General features: G+C 43.3%; 1 protein-coding gene across 1 annotated transcript in view; it reads left to right on the top strand.

Annotated features, from left to right (window-relative positions):
* LOC122071594 (ribulose bisphosphate carboxylase/oxygenase activase, chloroplastic) overlaps positions 1-15,254 on the top strand; it is a 139,161-nt gene that overhangs the window by 21,869 nt on the left and 102,038 nt on the right. Inside the window, exon 6 of the mRNA XM_042635983.1 lies at positions 1,533-1,594. Within this exon, the coding sequence (XP_042491917.1) occupies positions 1,533-1,594 (62 nt within the window). The remainder of the gene's footprint in view (positions 1-1,532; positions 1,595-15,254) is intronic.

The following is a 15,254-nucleotide window of genomic DNA, read 5'->3' as shown; positions in this document are numbered from 1 at the left end:
GTGGATCGTAGTTTCAAAGTGTTGAGATCGATCCCTACGGTTGCTCAAGTGTGGAAGAACCATTATCTGGAGGAGGAACTTCGATTGCGGTTCTAAGGTAAACTGTTTTCATTCCTATGTAGTTAATATTTGTACAATGATTTCGAACGCAGGAGATCCCAATCCGATCTCTTCCGCTGCTCGATTGGGTTTTCGCCAACACTAACATCAAAGAAGATGGCATTACAAATCGAGTCAAAGGACCTGGAGTTGGAAGTCCCTCTACGAAGGTTATTGCTGAAGAAAACCTGCAAAGGGTTTTCCAAATAAGACAAGAGTACAGAGATATGACCAAAATCGATTTTGGCAAAGAGCCAAAACCTTGACAACTTTGGTTGATTCTTCCAATCCTTCAATTTTCAATCTTTAAGGGCCCCTTCGACATTTGTAAGCTTACGGGCTAAGGCAATGAGGGGGGAGGAGAAGCGTGGACTAGGATGTCCCAAAGTGGAGCGAACCACAAAGAGGAAGTCAGCATGGGGGGCTGCATGTCGAAGAACTTGAAGGGCTTGGGACCGAAGGAGACGTAAGGTTGGACAAGAAGGGAGATGGGACCATGGTCAGAGATACTAGTGAGGCATAGGTGTCGTAAGAGGAAGGAAAGGAGGATGCCCAAGCTTCATTGACCAGGCCCTTATCGAGCTTATAGGAAATTCTGTTGTTGCCACTTCTTCTGTTATGCCAGGAGAATTTGATCCTAGACCATCTCAAGTCATTGAGGCAAATGCCATCGAGATAGGAGTTGAAAGCTTCAATGGAGGAGGGGACTACGGGGCATCCACCTTGCTTCTTATGAGCGAATCTAACTACATTGAAATCTCCTGCAATGGCCCAAGGGAGGGAAGACACTTGGGAGGAAAGGACGTGAAGGTTATCCTAGAGGGGAAGCTCGGTTAAGGCCGTAGATGGTCCGAAAAGAAAAAAACAGATAGATCCTACAGGGTTGGAGATAGAGAGGTGGATGGATTGGGCAGAGGTGGAGATTCTTCATCTTTTAACATATGTCAATTGCTTTTATTGAATGTTTTGTGCTATAGTACGAAATTATATGTAAAATAGGTTATCTAAGGGAAAGGATATAGTAGGTTACGACGAACACTAGCAACCTTGGGTCCGAAGGAAAACTATCATTTTTGGTGTTTTTTCCCCTATCTAATGGTTTGGATATTTATAATCTTGATTTAACAAGTTGTTCCTGAAGTTTCAGAGAAAAACTCAAATGTTTGACCACCGAAATAGCCATTTCTTCTTTTTTTTTTTGACCGAAATGGACCGTATTTTGACTGAAATTTGGTCATTTCAAGGTACATTTTGGTTTTGACCAGGATTTCGAAATCAGAATCTCAAACCTTGACATTCTGCTTGCTATCCATTGTAATGGTAAACATATTATGTTGGTCCTTTTTCCATTATTTAGTTCTTCATACTGTCTATTTTGTACACTTCATGGGGAATATTTATTTACTATTAGATGTTTGCATGCCTTTTTGCAGGTGAACCAGGAAAACTCATACGTGAACGGTATAGGACAGCTTCTCAAGTAGTCAATAACCAAGTTAGAAGCCTTCCTTCTTTGATTATTGATATATGTATGTCTAGATTATTGCAATTTTCAGAAATTGGTTGTTGTATTTACATTTATTTGTTCTTTAATTAATTCATTAACTCCTATTACCTAGTTCATATTTTGCTTTCTGTTGGTCTAACCAAGTAAATATTTTTGTATGCTTAAGGAGTCATACAAATTATAATCGATAATAGGGAGCTTTCTGTGTGATATTACAAGTTTCTTCTTTTTTCTACTCTCTTTTCGTCTTCTTGAAACCATCCAAATAATCTAAGATGACCTCAATGTATATCTGAGAAGTGTGGAATTCAGAAAGAAAATGATGATTAAGCAGAATATCAGCACCTCAATATTGTGTGTGGGCTGCTTTAACTATTTGGCAGAAAATAATGAAAGAAATCATCAATATGTATAATTCTTTGGAAAATATTTATTTCAGAGTAGCAGTTTTGTGCTTCTATTTATTAAGGTCTGCCAAAATTGATTAAAATTGAGGTAAGCACATGAAAAGGACCAAAAATTTCATATTGAAACAAAGGGCCAAAGGCACAAGGACAAAATACTTTTGCCAATTTTCAAGGATGGAGAATGTTGCAGTTGCTGTGAAAATCATATAGGCTTACATAGAAAACAGAACTGTTTGTTTTGGCTTCTGACATGGACAAGGTAGGATTCTTAAATAAAACACTCTCTTTGTTAAAATTTTACTTGAGAAAGGAAAAATGATGAGAATCAAAGTTAAACTAGCAGAAGCAAATATTGTTGATGTTGCTTTTACTGAGCCTAAGGGTTTATAATCAACAGAGCAGAATTCAGAGTTAGAGAATTTTAGTAGAGTCCTAGGTAACTTCAATTAGTTTAGGTTGAGAAAATGATGTAGATCCCCATCATGGTCTTCATTATTCCAGGAGAAATAAAGGGACCAGCCAGCTTTGTGCTGATTCGAGCCTAGCTGGTCCCCCCTAGTTTTGGACCTATGATGGCCACATCAGCAGCCTATCGACCAGCATAGGATACCACCTTTGTTAGTGCATATTTGCTTCAGTTTTGGACTTCTAGAAGCACCTCACAGTTGCCATCGAACCATCCTTTTTACAGCTGTCCAAAACTCCTTTTTTGTGGCCTGCGATCTCCTAGTACAGCTATAATTTGGTCTCTTTGTTTTGACTGGTCAGAGATACTTTACACAAGTTATCTTTCCTTCTAGAAAGTCCCTATTAATTGCTTTTATGATTCTTAAGTTGTAAGTTAGAGATTAGTTATTATTATGTGTTAATTTCCTTTTTAGTTTAGTTTCTAATTTGTAATTTTTAGCTCTCTATTTAAGAGGTGCTGCTGGAACATTTTTGGACAATTGATTAATGAAAATTTTTGCAGCCTATGCTTGCTTCCATCTCTTGAGAAAGGATGAACAGACAGCTCAGATAGCTGTTGGTTAGATGCCTACGCTGAGATAGCCGTTATCCCACCCACACCTATCCTTCTTTCATCCTTTTCTTCTTTTCTTTTCTTTTCTTCATTGATTGCTGCTGTGAGAGAGTGATCTAAGAGTAGTTTCAAGATTACTTGAAGACCCAAAGCATAGTAGAACATCAGATTACGGACCAGCCACCAAGTTGCCAAAATCGATTCATAGTGTCAGGGTTTTGGAACAAATCAACAAGGCCCTTTTCTCCTTTTCTGTCCAGCAACTTCTAGCACCCTTTTAGGGGTTTGAAGACCACCCCAAGGTGGCCTTTTGATCAGAGTTTCAGCCCCCAAGGGCCAGTCATAAGGGAGCTACAGGGTTTTTCCATAAGTCTGGCCGAAACCTGTTTCAGCCAGATCTGTTCCAGCTTGTTGCTGTAACTTGCTGCTCTGCTGGAGGACTTTAGTGGGTTATTCTATCCTATTTCTGGACCTATTTTGCTCAGGTGTAAGTCCTCTAATTACCCTAATCTCTGAGTTCATATCCTCCCCTATTCTGCAAATTTTCAGGAGTTGATTTTATCTCTATTCTGTAATCAGATTTGGGTGTTTTGGTTATGAGTTGTTGATAATGGGGTTTGTTTACCTAGGGTGAACTAGCCTTACATTAAAATGGGTTAGTCAATTCATTGGATAGGTACAGAATTAGGATTATCAAGGAAATACAAAGGTAGGGGCTATTAATAGGGGGTTTGGGTTCCTCTCTCTCTGACTTTCCTCCTCCCCCCCCCCCCATGACGTGACCTGCAATGTCTCCCTCCCCTCCGGTGGCCTCCGTTGCCGGAATCCCCTCTACCCTCACCGTTAACCTCCCTCCTTCAACCGATGGCCAACCCTCCTCCCATACCCTCCTCCAGCCTCCCCTTTCTCCCTCGACTCGAACCTGGACCTCGGTAGCACCTCCTCCCCCTCCTCCTCCCCGCCTTCCTCCGCTGGACACTCCCTTTTTTTCCATCCTCCTGCATCTCACAATTCTTCCCCTGTCGGCCTTTACACCGGGACTTCTTGATTCTGAAATACAGATATGGAAATGCTGTGTGGTCGGCTCGTTTCTTGGTAGCAGACCTCCGTTCAACACTGTTAAAGCTTCTCTGGAAAAGCAATGGAAACCTGTCTTTGGTATGTCCACCTTTATGCTCGATAATGGGACTTTCATATTCAAGTTCGACTCCGAATCTGATAAAGCCTTTGCTGTTGATGGTGGTCCATGGCATGTCGGAAAGAAGCCGATCTTTCTCAGGCAGTGGGATGCTTGCACGTCGTTCTCCAAGACGGAACCCACCTCCATACCTCTTTGGGTGTCTTTCCCCAATCTACCACTACATTATTGGTGTGCAAAAGGCCTAAGTTTGGTCGGAGCACTAATCGGAAAACCGTTATACTCCGACAAACGCACCAAGACCATGGATAGGCTGTCGTTTGCAAGAATCGGCATAGAGGTTGAAGCTGATTGCATGCTACCATCTTAAATAACGATTTTTGAAGGAGATGACTATGCCTTCTCACATGAAGTTCATTATGACTGGCGCCCCCCTTCTTGCTCAATGTGCAAATGCTTCGGTCACAAAACAGAGACCTGCAGCATTGCCTCTCGGGATGCCGCTGCTACTGCCTCTGTTCAAGAACCCTCTACTGGATGCACTCTTGCTGATGATCAATCCCATGCTGAGAATATCGATACTTGCTCTGGCCCACCTCAGCTGGCCTCCTTCTCGGTGAAGATTTCAAAGAAAATCAAACGGAAACGACCTCAGAAGTCCTTCCACTGACCACCGTCTCCGGTTCTGGCCCCCTCCCATCGGTGCCCCTTCTCCCTTTATCCGCTGGTCCAACATCGTCGTCTTTGCCCATCGGTCCTAGCCCATTCTCTGTCTGGGACTTGTCAGTGTTTGATGGAACCTCTCACCATCCTCCTGATCCCTTGGCTTCCACTTAAAGGCATGTTCTCCCTCCTCTTCTCCCTCTCCCTACTTCAGCTGCCGATACTCTAACCTCGCTGTCACTCATCTCTAACCCTTCTCCTGGTCTACCTTTTTATAATTCTATAACTTCTCGGTCCAACCTTGAACCAGTATGCCCCTCACCTGAGAATCCATCCCTTCCCACCAAATCTAATCGGTCCATCCCTGAACCCCCTTTCATCCCTTTGAACCAATTTTTACCAGTTCACCTTCTTAACCAATTCTCCAAGTACCCGTCGGATCATCTATTATACCCTGGTAACCTATACAACCTGACCCACCCTCTCAACCAAAACATCCCACCCATCTCCTCATCCGACCCGCCAACCCATCCTACCCACCAACCTATCTCTCTGGCCGACCTAACCAGCTGCTCCCTTATCCTTGACCCATTGCAGGTCTCGCCCAACTTGGCTAATCCATCCTCTTTACCCGACTTCGTTCTCCCTTGTCTGAATCTCTCTTGCCTCCCGCCTCGGCTGACGTCGACGATCAACAATGATTCCGTCAGTCCCTCCGGGCTCTCCAGCTTGCCGTCTTCCTCGGTTCCTGCCATGACTTCACCGAAAAGTTTGGTTGCTCTCCTTCCTACCCCGAACTTCATCCCGCCGGCCTTGGAAGGCCTCTCCTCCGCCTGCAACTTTCCATAAACCATTGGATGCCGCTCGCCTTTGGCCTTGGAAGGCCACATATCCAACTTTTCTTGGATGCCCTTGAATGCTGATCTCTAAACGAACTGCTGCCCTAAAGCCCACTCCAGCTTCACCACTGTCTCGACCCTGGTTTCGGCGACGATTTCTTAAGCCTACAACTTTATTCCGGTGGCCATGCCCTGCTCCCTAGGGTTCTCCCGCCCCTGCCCTGCCATGACATTGCACCCGACGGCCTCTGAAGACCTCTGTTTGCCCCTTCAATCTGGGCCTATTAGTCTCTGCTGCTTTGCTTAGAGCACTATTGCAGGCCCCCTTCATACTGTTCTAGACTCTCCATGGCAACCTCTGCAACCATGTCCCCTGGGCTCTACTGCCTCTGATAGCTCTGTTGGATCTATGGACGTGTGCAACCCTCTTCAAAACCGGTCCTCGGACAATCATTTGGCAGCCACTACTCAATCTATGCCTCCTCCTTTGCTAAACCCCACCAGCTCTACCACCCCTCCATCCAACAAATCCAACCAAAAGAAAGCATCCAAAAAAGCTTCCACCAAAACCAAATCCTCTCCCCCCATCTGCCTCCCCTATCATTGGATATAGCCGTAGGCCTCCCCCCGGGCCCCCCATTCCCAAGGCCTCTGTAGCTCCACCAAACGTTTGATGCCCCCCACCCTTGGTTCCTCATGATTCCTTGGATCGTATGGAACATCTGAGGTTTTAATTCCTTAGCCAAACAAGCGGAAATTATATCTCATTCGCTCCTCCAAATCAAACCTTTGTTTCCTTCTAGAAACTCGTGTTTTGGAATCCAATTCATCCTGTATTGCTTCCTTGATTGCTCTCTCTTGGTCCTTTGTTTCTAACTATCTCCACAGCCCTAATGGGAGGATTTGGATCCTTTGGGTCCTGCCTTTCTGACCATCTTCATTCTCTCCAATGCCCAAGCCATGCACTTATCCATCTCTCATCACTCTGGCCCCTTCATTTGCTTTCTCTCAATCATCTATGCCTTCAACCGCACCCCTCTTCGTCTTCCTCTCTGGGTTGATCTGCTTTCCTTGGCCCCCACCACTGGATCTAGTCCCTGGGGTGTTGTGGGAGACTTCAATGTCACTCATTATAGCCATGAAAAACATGGAGGAAACCTCATTGATTCCTTGTCGGTTGACTTTTTCAACGATTGCGTTAAAGATTTAAATCTCACCAATCTCCATTAGTCTGGTGCCAAATTTACATAGCATAACCGGAGATCAGGAAATTCTAGGGTGGTGTACAAGCTGGACCGAGCCCTTGTTAATGAAGCCTAGCTTCATTCTTTTCCATCCTCCCATGCTACCTTTGATCTTTGATCACAGCCCCATCTCTATTCATGTTCTTCCCTTTCGATCCTTTGGTCCTAAACCTTCAAGTTCTTTGATATGTGGGTCTCCCATTAAGACTTCTTCCCTCTTTTCCAGAAGGCTTGGAACATGCCCACCCCCCGCTCTCTTTCCCCCCTATTGGCTTTTGCCAAAAAGCTCAAGAATGTGAGAACTTCCCTTAAGCTCTGGAATTCCTCAACCTTCGGGAACATTTCCTCTCGAGTTGTCTCCTATCGTGACACTCTTCTCTCCATCCAAGATAGACTTCAGCAAGATCTCCTTAATGCTGCCCTGGCTGAGGAGGAAAAAGTTGCCACCTCTAAGTTATCTCTTGCTCTAGGCCAAGAGGAATCTTTCCTCCGCAAAAAATCCCACATCAAATGGCTTGAGCTGGGAGATTCCAACTCCGCTTACTTCCATTGTTCCCTTAAATCCAGGAACAACGTCAATGCAATCACAATGCTTATATCCTCCTCGGGGGTTGAGCGCCACTCCTCTGATCTCATCAAGGCTGAAGCGGCTTCTCACTTCCAGAGACTTTTCACTCCTTCCCTTCCCACCCCCATCCCCTTTAATCTCATTAACAAAATTGTCCCCCCTGATCTCTTCCCGCTCCTCTAATCTATCCCCAATGATGGGGAAATCCTTACGGCCATTCTTTCCCATAAGGCCAATAAAGCCCATGGTCTTGATGGCTTCAAGATGGGTTTCTTCTCCGCTTGCTGGAACATCATCCAAAACGGCCTCATCCATACGGTGCGCAGTTTCTTTCTAATTCCTAATCAAATTGGTGGGACCAATCATACTTTCCTTTGCCTGATCCTTAAAAAGGAAGGTGCAGAGATTATGCGTGACTTCAGACCCATTTCCCTGTGTAACCTCCTCTACAAGTTCATTGTCAAAATCCTAGCCAATAGAATTAAAAAAGTCATTGACTCCTTTGTCAGTCCAAACCAATCTGCTTTCATTGCGGGAAGGAGTATCTCTGACAACATTATCCTCTGTTATGAAATTGTTCATGGTTTCGACTGCAAGTCTCACTCCCCTGCTACCCTTCTCAAGATCGACATTCATAAAGCTTTTGACATGATCAGTTGGGATTACATTTCCAATGTGTTGACTCACATGTCATTCCCTCCCTCCTTTGTCTTTTGGATTCGCACTTGCATTTCCACCCTTCATTTCTCTGTCCTTGTGAATGGTAGTCCGACTGTGTACTTTCCCTCTGGTCATGGTATCCGGCAGGGATGTCTCCTCTCCCCCCCTCTTCTCCTTATCCTTTGAGGTCCTTTCCCGATCCATTTAGTCTGCAACTGACCTCCATCTCATTTCTCCCATCCCCAAATGTAAATCCCTTCTCCTCTCTCACCTGGTATTTGCCGATGACATCATGATCTTCTCCAACGCAGATGACCTCTCCATTTCCACTGTCATGGATTTCCTCCATTCCTTCGAATCTCTTTTGGGGTCTCAGCATCAACCTCCTTAAATCTAACATGTTTCTCTCTGGCGTCCCACTCGATGTCCAAAATATTCTCCCTGGAATCTTTGGTATCCCCCTTGGCTATCTCCCGGTGAAATACCTGGGCCTCCCCCTCATCTCCTCCAGGCTTTCTTCCCACTATTGTACCCCCTTGCTTGATCAGCCGAGGAAGAGACTTCAATTTTGGAAAGGCAAGCTCCTCTCCTTCGTTGGTCGGCTCACCCTCATTAGATCGGTGCTCTAGTCCATGTACCTCTATTGGTCTGGCACCTTTATCCTTCTTAACTCTATGATCAAGTCTTTTGAAAGTCTTATGTGCTCCTTCCTCTAGTAAGGTTCTGACTCCCCTAAATTCCTTTGCCCTCTCAGTTAGAAGAATGTCTGCCTTCCCAAGTTTGAAGGGGGGCTTGGAATCAGAAGAATCAGGGACGCCAACTCTGTCGGGGTCCTCAAGCGCATATGGAAAATTGTGTCCAAGCACAAAAGCAATTAGGTTGATTGGATCTACGCTAGGTTCTTTAAACTCAACTCGCTCTGGACTACCTCTCTCAGTCCTGATGCCTCCTGGATTTGGCGTAAGATCCTCGATCATAGTCCCATAGCCCTTTCTGCCATCACCTTCTCCATAGGCAATGGCCTGTCCACTTCTCTTTGGAAAGACCCTTGGCACCCTGCTGGCATACTTACTCAGTTGATAACTCCCATAACCATCTATTCCTCTGGTCTTCCTACCAACGCCCGGATCTCCTCTATCCTTTCCCCTTCTGGTTGGTCCCCCACCCTCTTCTCAGCCTCCTCTTCTTGATCTTTGGGCCTCCCTCCCTCCTCTCCCCCTGGCCATAGAGGAAGAGAGAACAAGTGCACTTGGCTCCCCTCCTCCTCTAGGATCTTTTCCTCTGCCTCGGCTTGGTCTCGAGTAACCCCTCCCCTTATGTGCCTTGCATAAGTTGGTTTGGTTTAAAGGCCATATTCCCCGCCAAAGTTTCACCCTCTGGCGTTGCCTTTCTAACTGGCTCGTCACCCAGTCCTTCCTTATTCACTGGCACATCCCTTCCAACGCCTCCTGCTGTCTCTGTCCTCAGAGTGTGGAGGATATTCCTCATCGCTTCTTCTCCTGCGCTCTCTCTTCCTCTGTCTGGAAGCTTGTCCTCTCCAAGTGCTGGCCAGGCAGGAGACCTATCCTTCGCTTCTCTAGGGAGTGGAATTGGATTGATATGACCTTCTCAGGCTCTTCTATCTGTGATATTGTTGGTAAATTGGCTTTCTCTGCAACCATTAATCACCTCTAGATGGAGCGTAACATCTGTAGATGGACCCCCAAATCTTGATCCCAGGAGGAGATTTGGAAAGCTATCTACTTTGACGTTACCTCCAAAGTCCATTCCCTTCATGGCCGTCCTGTTGCCAACTCCCTTAGAAATGTTCACATCATCTCCTTGAACCTGAGGGTGGAAATCATTTATCCTTCTGTAGCCACCACAGACCCCCACCTTCCTAGCTGAAGCCTCTCTCTCTCTCCCCTCCCCCCATTTCCCCTCCCTTCCCTCTTCTAGGGCTGGTTTTAAATCTCTAGTTTAGTTTGTTGGTTGTATTGAACTTTAGCTTTTCTTGTTTGCTGTTGCTTGCTTTGAGTTGGCTTAAGCCTTCTCCCCCCCCTCATTTGTATATTCTTCTTCTTTGCTTGGTATTGAATTATTTATTCATCCAAACAAAAAAATAAAGGGGGGGGGTGTTTGGGTTCCCTATTATTTGATTATGTGATCAATGAATTGAGTGAGAGAATTTGGGTTATAGGCATGGTTCAACATTTCGACCGATATCTGCAAAATTTCAACTGTTCGATGGTATCCTAAGATTTCGATACTAAATACACTGTGACTTTTAAAAATCACTGGTTTCAACCAGTGTCGACCAAAATTCTCACATTTTGGTCGAAATGTGGGAATTTTCGACTTGACCAATGGGTTCGACCCTTTGGGTTAAACCAACCTTTATAAAAACCTTCTTAAATGGGAAACCAAGCACCTTATTTCGAAATTTCATCCCTCTCACCCTATTTCTTATATGTGAAGTGGGAAACTTGGGAAAACACTCAAGGTTTTGTGATTATGCCATCAAATCTTCATTCTAAGGTTGGTTCTTGTATATTCATAACAAATCTACCTAAGGAAGGGAGCTTGGTCCAAAAAGGTAAATCCCATCTTCCTCAAAAATTATTATTTTTTTTATAGAATATAATTCGAAATATTTGTAGAATTATATAAATTTTTCATTAGTTAGAATGACCCGGTCTATGCATTTTTATTTTTCTGTTTTTTTAAAATACATTTACCTAAAACATATATTTGAAAAAAGTAGGGTTAATAGTTGATGTTTGATGTTCAATTAATATATGTTGAACACCGTTATGTTTTGTTTGTTTTAAACTTTTAATCATGTATCTCACATTTTTAGTTAGTAACTTATATATGTACTTACGCAGTATAGTTACAGTCAACGACTCAATGTACATTAGCAAATTTGGGTCAACACCACAAATATGACTTTAGGTGTTTTTCCCATTAAACTGATTATGTGAATGTGTTAGAAATGTCTAAATAGGACGTACACAAAAAATCAGGCCAAAGAAAAAAAAGAAAAAAAAAACCACATTTTGGGGGTCGTAACCAAAGTTTCCACCAAACCAGGAAAATATCCCTGGTTTCCTCGAAATTTCTCACATTTTTACTTAAATTTCAGTCCACCACCAGGGTTGAAACCCGATATTTTGAACTAATAGGGTACCATGTATAGAAATGTATAACTTTTACAAGGACTAAACTCCAAAGAATTGAAATCTAAATGGTCAAGAATTTGTTTTGTGATACTAGCAAATAGATAAAAACTAGAAAATAAAAAAAATGTAGAAGCTTGTGGGGGTATTCTCCTTCTTTAATGAAGAACCTAAACATTCTTAATGAAGGAACCAATTGATTGGACACTAGCAAAATGGCTTCTGTATTCAGTGTGAAAAGTCAACATTGCAAAGGACAAGTGGGACCGGCAGGAAGTTTCTTCACTTAGGTGGGTATTTGGAACATTATTGTTGTGGTCCATGAGACCTTGTTGAACTCCTCTTTCTCGAAATGAGGAACAATGACAAATTCTGGTTTAGAAGAACTATCCAAAGCTAAATTTCTGAATTTCTCTATGTTTTAAGGGTTCAACACCTTCAAAATGGGGCTCATGCCAGCCAAATGGAACCTTCATCCATTAATCCTCAAAATGTTGAAACCACAATTCGGGCCAAATCCCTTAAGGCAAGTAACCTAACTAAAATGTCCTCAGGTTGGAACTTGGACATTTGTTTAATATCTAGAAAGGGTCCAACTAGTGGAGGCAATAGGTTGGGTAGAGTTGGGTTGGGTAAGTCTTACCCTTCTAGGGATGTAAGAGGGTAAGGGTAAGGTGAAGAAACCGGCTACTTTATCACTTTTCCCCCCAAATCTATTTTGATCTATAACTTGAGCGTTGTGAATCCCCAAAATTTGTTTAAACGGTGAAGATTAGGGTCATTTTTTGTATTAGATGATTTCCTCCAACTCATATCGAAGAAAAAAGGCTTTCAACTGCTTTTAGCTTTGTGTCTCACTCACTGTTTTTGCAGATTAAAGGAGGCATATCAAGTGTGTCTATCTTGTATCAAATCATATCGGACTATATTGACCCATATTGGTTGATACCTTTTTTTTTTTTTGAAAATTAAGTATCATATTAGTAAGTATTGTATCTGTTGTAATATGGGTATAAGGGTAAATCTGACCATGGGGGCCTTATAGTACTTGTACAGGTATGTCACTTATTATAATTGAAGTGGGGCGGTCACATTGATAGATCAAGCATTTCTCTCAAATAAAAATGGTATCAGAGCAAAAATCCACACTGGGATCCAAACCCTAGCTGTAAACTCTCGCTCTCAAATTTTCAAACTACCGTCTCTCTCTCTCCTTGCTTTCCTCACCGCCTCTTTATCTCTTGCCTCCCTATCACTCTCGGCAAGCCCTCTATAGGCCACCGAGGGTCCTCTCTCCTCCCTTTGGTCTCTTAGATCTGATCTACAAGATAATCTGAGAGACCCCTTTTGTTCTTATCGACTTCTCGGGGTTTTTGAACCCCTTATCAATTTGTGCAGGTTTCGTCACTAATCAACAATTCCTTCAAGGCTCTATCCCTACTTCGGTTTATGATTCTAATCATGACTATCGTCTCTTCTACAGAGGATACGTTCTAGCTTCTAAGTTTCCTGCATCAACCTGAGTGATTTTTTCTGAGTGGTTACTATGTTGGAAGACACTACTGCATAAACTGGAATGAAGGGATGAGTCACGGGACTCATAATGACTTCCCTTCATTTCCTATTAACTCTGTTCGATTGGATGTGAGCAACTATCTGATGTGATCTCGTTCCTGTTATCTATTTATTGATTCTCGTGGTTATGCGGGTTATCTTACTGGAAAAACTGTGAAGCCTACTACTGTTGATGCTTCTCAGCGTTTCAGAGGAAGTGGAGTTCTGCTAACTCATTGGTGATGGCATTTCTTTTCAACTCTATGGAGCCCCAGATCTCTCGGGGTTATCTTCTCCTGGATCCCGCAGCCAAGATTTGGAAGGCATCTCGGGCCACATACGAGGTTGGGAATGATGTAAATGTATATGAAGTGCACAAAAGCTTCATGAAACCAAGAAAAAGGACCTAACTCTATCTCAAAATCACTCAGAGTTGCATAGTATGTGGTAGGAACTTGACTTTTATGATTTTTTTTTTTTTTTTCAGAAATCCTATATTTTGAATGCCACTAGCTTTAAGAAAAGGGAAGATAAGTTCTGGGTTTATGTTTTATTGGCTGGGCTGAATTTTGAGTTTGATCAAATTTGTGCTCAGGTACTTAGCTGAGAGCCTTTCCCCAGCTTGTAGTAGTCCTATTTATTGATTCAGTTGGAGGACAATTTCCACAATGCTATGTTACAGCCTTCTACTCAGGAACATTCAGCTCTATATCTGGCTCTAGGTTTCAGCCTAAAAGTGGTACTATGAGTTCCACTGATCATTCCTCTTCTGATAAGGAACCTGTCAAGTGTGAATTAAGGAATTTCATACCAAGGAGTTCTGTTGGAAGCTGCATGGCCACCCTACCAACTCATCCTATGGCAAGGGTCGTGGAAAGACCTCTCAGGCTGTCCATCACACTGAGACATCTGACCCTGACCCTGCACCTGCGAGTACTGATCTCTTTCTTGGGAAGAGCTTGCTATGCTTTGACGCCTGATGACTAGATTGGAGCCTTCCACTGCACCTTCTTCCGCCACTACATCCACCCTGGTTTCCTTTGACTCCAATCTTTCTTACTTAGGTATCTCTTTTGGTGGTCATTGTGCATCGGTTGTCTCTTGTCCTTAAATAATTAGCTCCAGTGCCATTGATCACATGACTGGATCTTTTAGTCTATGTTTTTTCAGCATTCTCCTTGTTCAAGGAAGGACAAGGTTCGTGTTGTTGATGCTTCCCTCTCTATTTCTAGAAAGGGCTCTATCAACTGTTCTCCTACTTTATCTTTAGCTTCCATTCTCTATGTTCTAGATTTCTTTGCTAGACTTCTTTCTATCAGTCGTCTTACCACCAACCTGAACTATAAAGTGACCTTTTACGCTTCTCTATTTGGTGAAGATGTGCCTCTAGTTGTTCCTTCTCATGTCCTTGTTCCTGTTCTTGATTTTACCTCTCAGTTCCTTCAATTCAATGGGAGACACAAGTTCAGCCACCCATGAAAGTATATGTTCTTCGGAATCATGAGCAGCAAATAAACTCCACCACAAGGACACCTACTCCACCCAGTCATCCACCATCTCCTAATCCAGGTTCTAACCCTTTGTTTGGTAATACTCATTCTGATCTTCCTATTAGTTCTGACGCTTTTATCAACTTTCCTATTGCTGTTTGAAAGGGTACGAGATCTTGTACAGAACACCCTATTGCTCAGGTGGTTTTGTACAGCTCTTTTTCTCCTTTATATTGTACTTTTGTGTTTTCTTTGTCTTCTGTTTCCATTCCCTAGAATTGGTAGTAAGCTATCACAGAGCCGCAGTGGAGGGCGGCCATGGTTGAATATTTGCAAGCTCCGAAGAAGAATGATACTTGGGACTTGGTGCCGCTTCCACTACGTAAAATTATAGTGAGTTACAAATGGGTCCTTACTGTGAAGCAGAATATGGATGGGACCATAGACCCATACAAGGCCAGGCTGGTTGCTAGAGGATTTACTCAGACCTATCTTGACTACTTAGAGACGTTTGCTCCCGTTGCTAAAATGAATACCATCTGTGTGATTCTTTCTTGTGCAACGAATCTAGGATGAGAAATTCCTCTTGGGTTCTCATGTCAGAAGACCAAGGGAAACGTTTGTAAGCTCATGAGAGCTCTATATGGGTTGAGGCAATCTCCTCGTGCTTGGTTTGGGAGATTCCACAAGGCTATGGTGTTTGTTGGTTATAAAAGCAATGCTGATCACACCTTGTTCATAAAGCGATCTGGTTCAAAGATTGCTATCCTAATTGTGTATGTTAATGACATTGTTGTCATTGGGAGTGACACGGAGGAAATTTTTCGCCTGAAGACTTATTTGGTCAAGAGTTTGTGATTAAGGACCTAGGTAAGTTGTGTTATTTTCTTGGCATTTTGGTTGCTC

This window comes from Macadamia integrifolia, unplaced genomic scaffold (genome assembly GCF_013358625.1).
Source record: "Macadamia integrifolia cultivar HAES 741 unplaced genomic scaffold, SCU_Mint_v3 scaffold_274A, whole genome shotgun sequence".
Classification (NCBI taxonomy): Eukaryota; Viridiplantae; Streptophyta; class Magnoliopsida; order Proteales; family Proteaceae; genus Macadamia; species Macadamia integrifolia.
The sequence above is the reverse complement of the archived record's forward strand: the minus strand, read 5'-3'. Positions and strand labels throughout refer to the sequence as shown.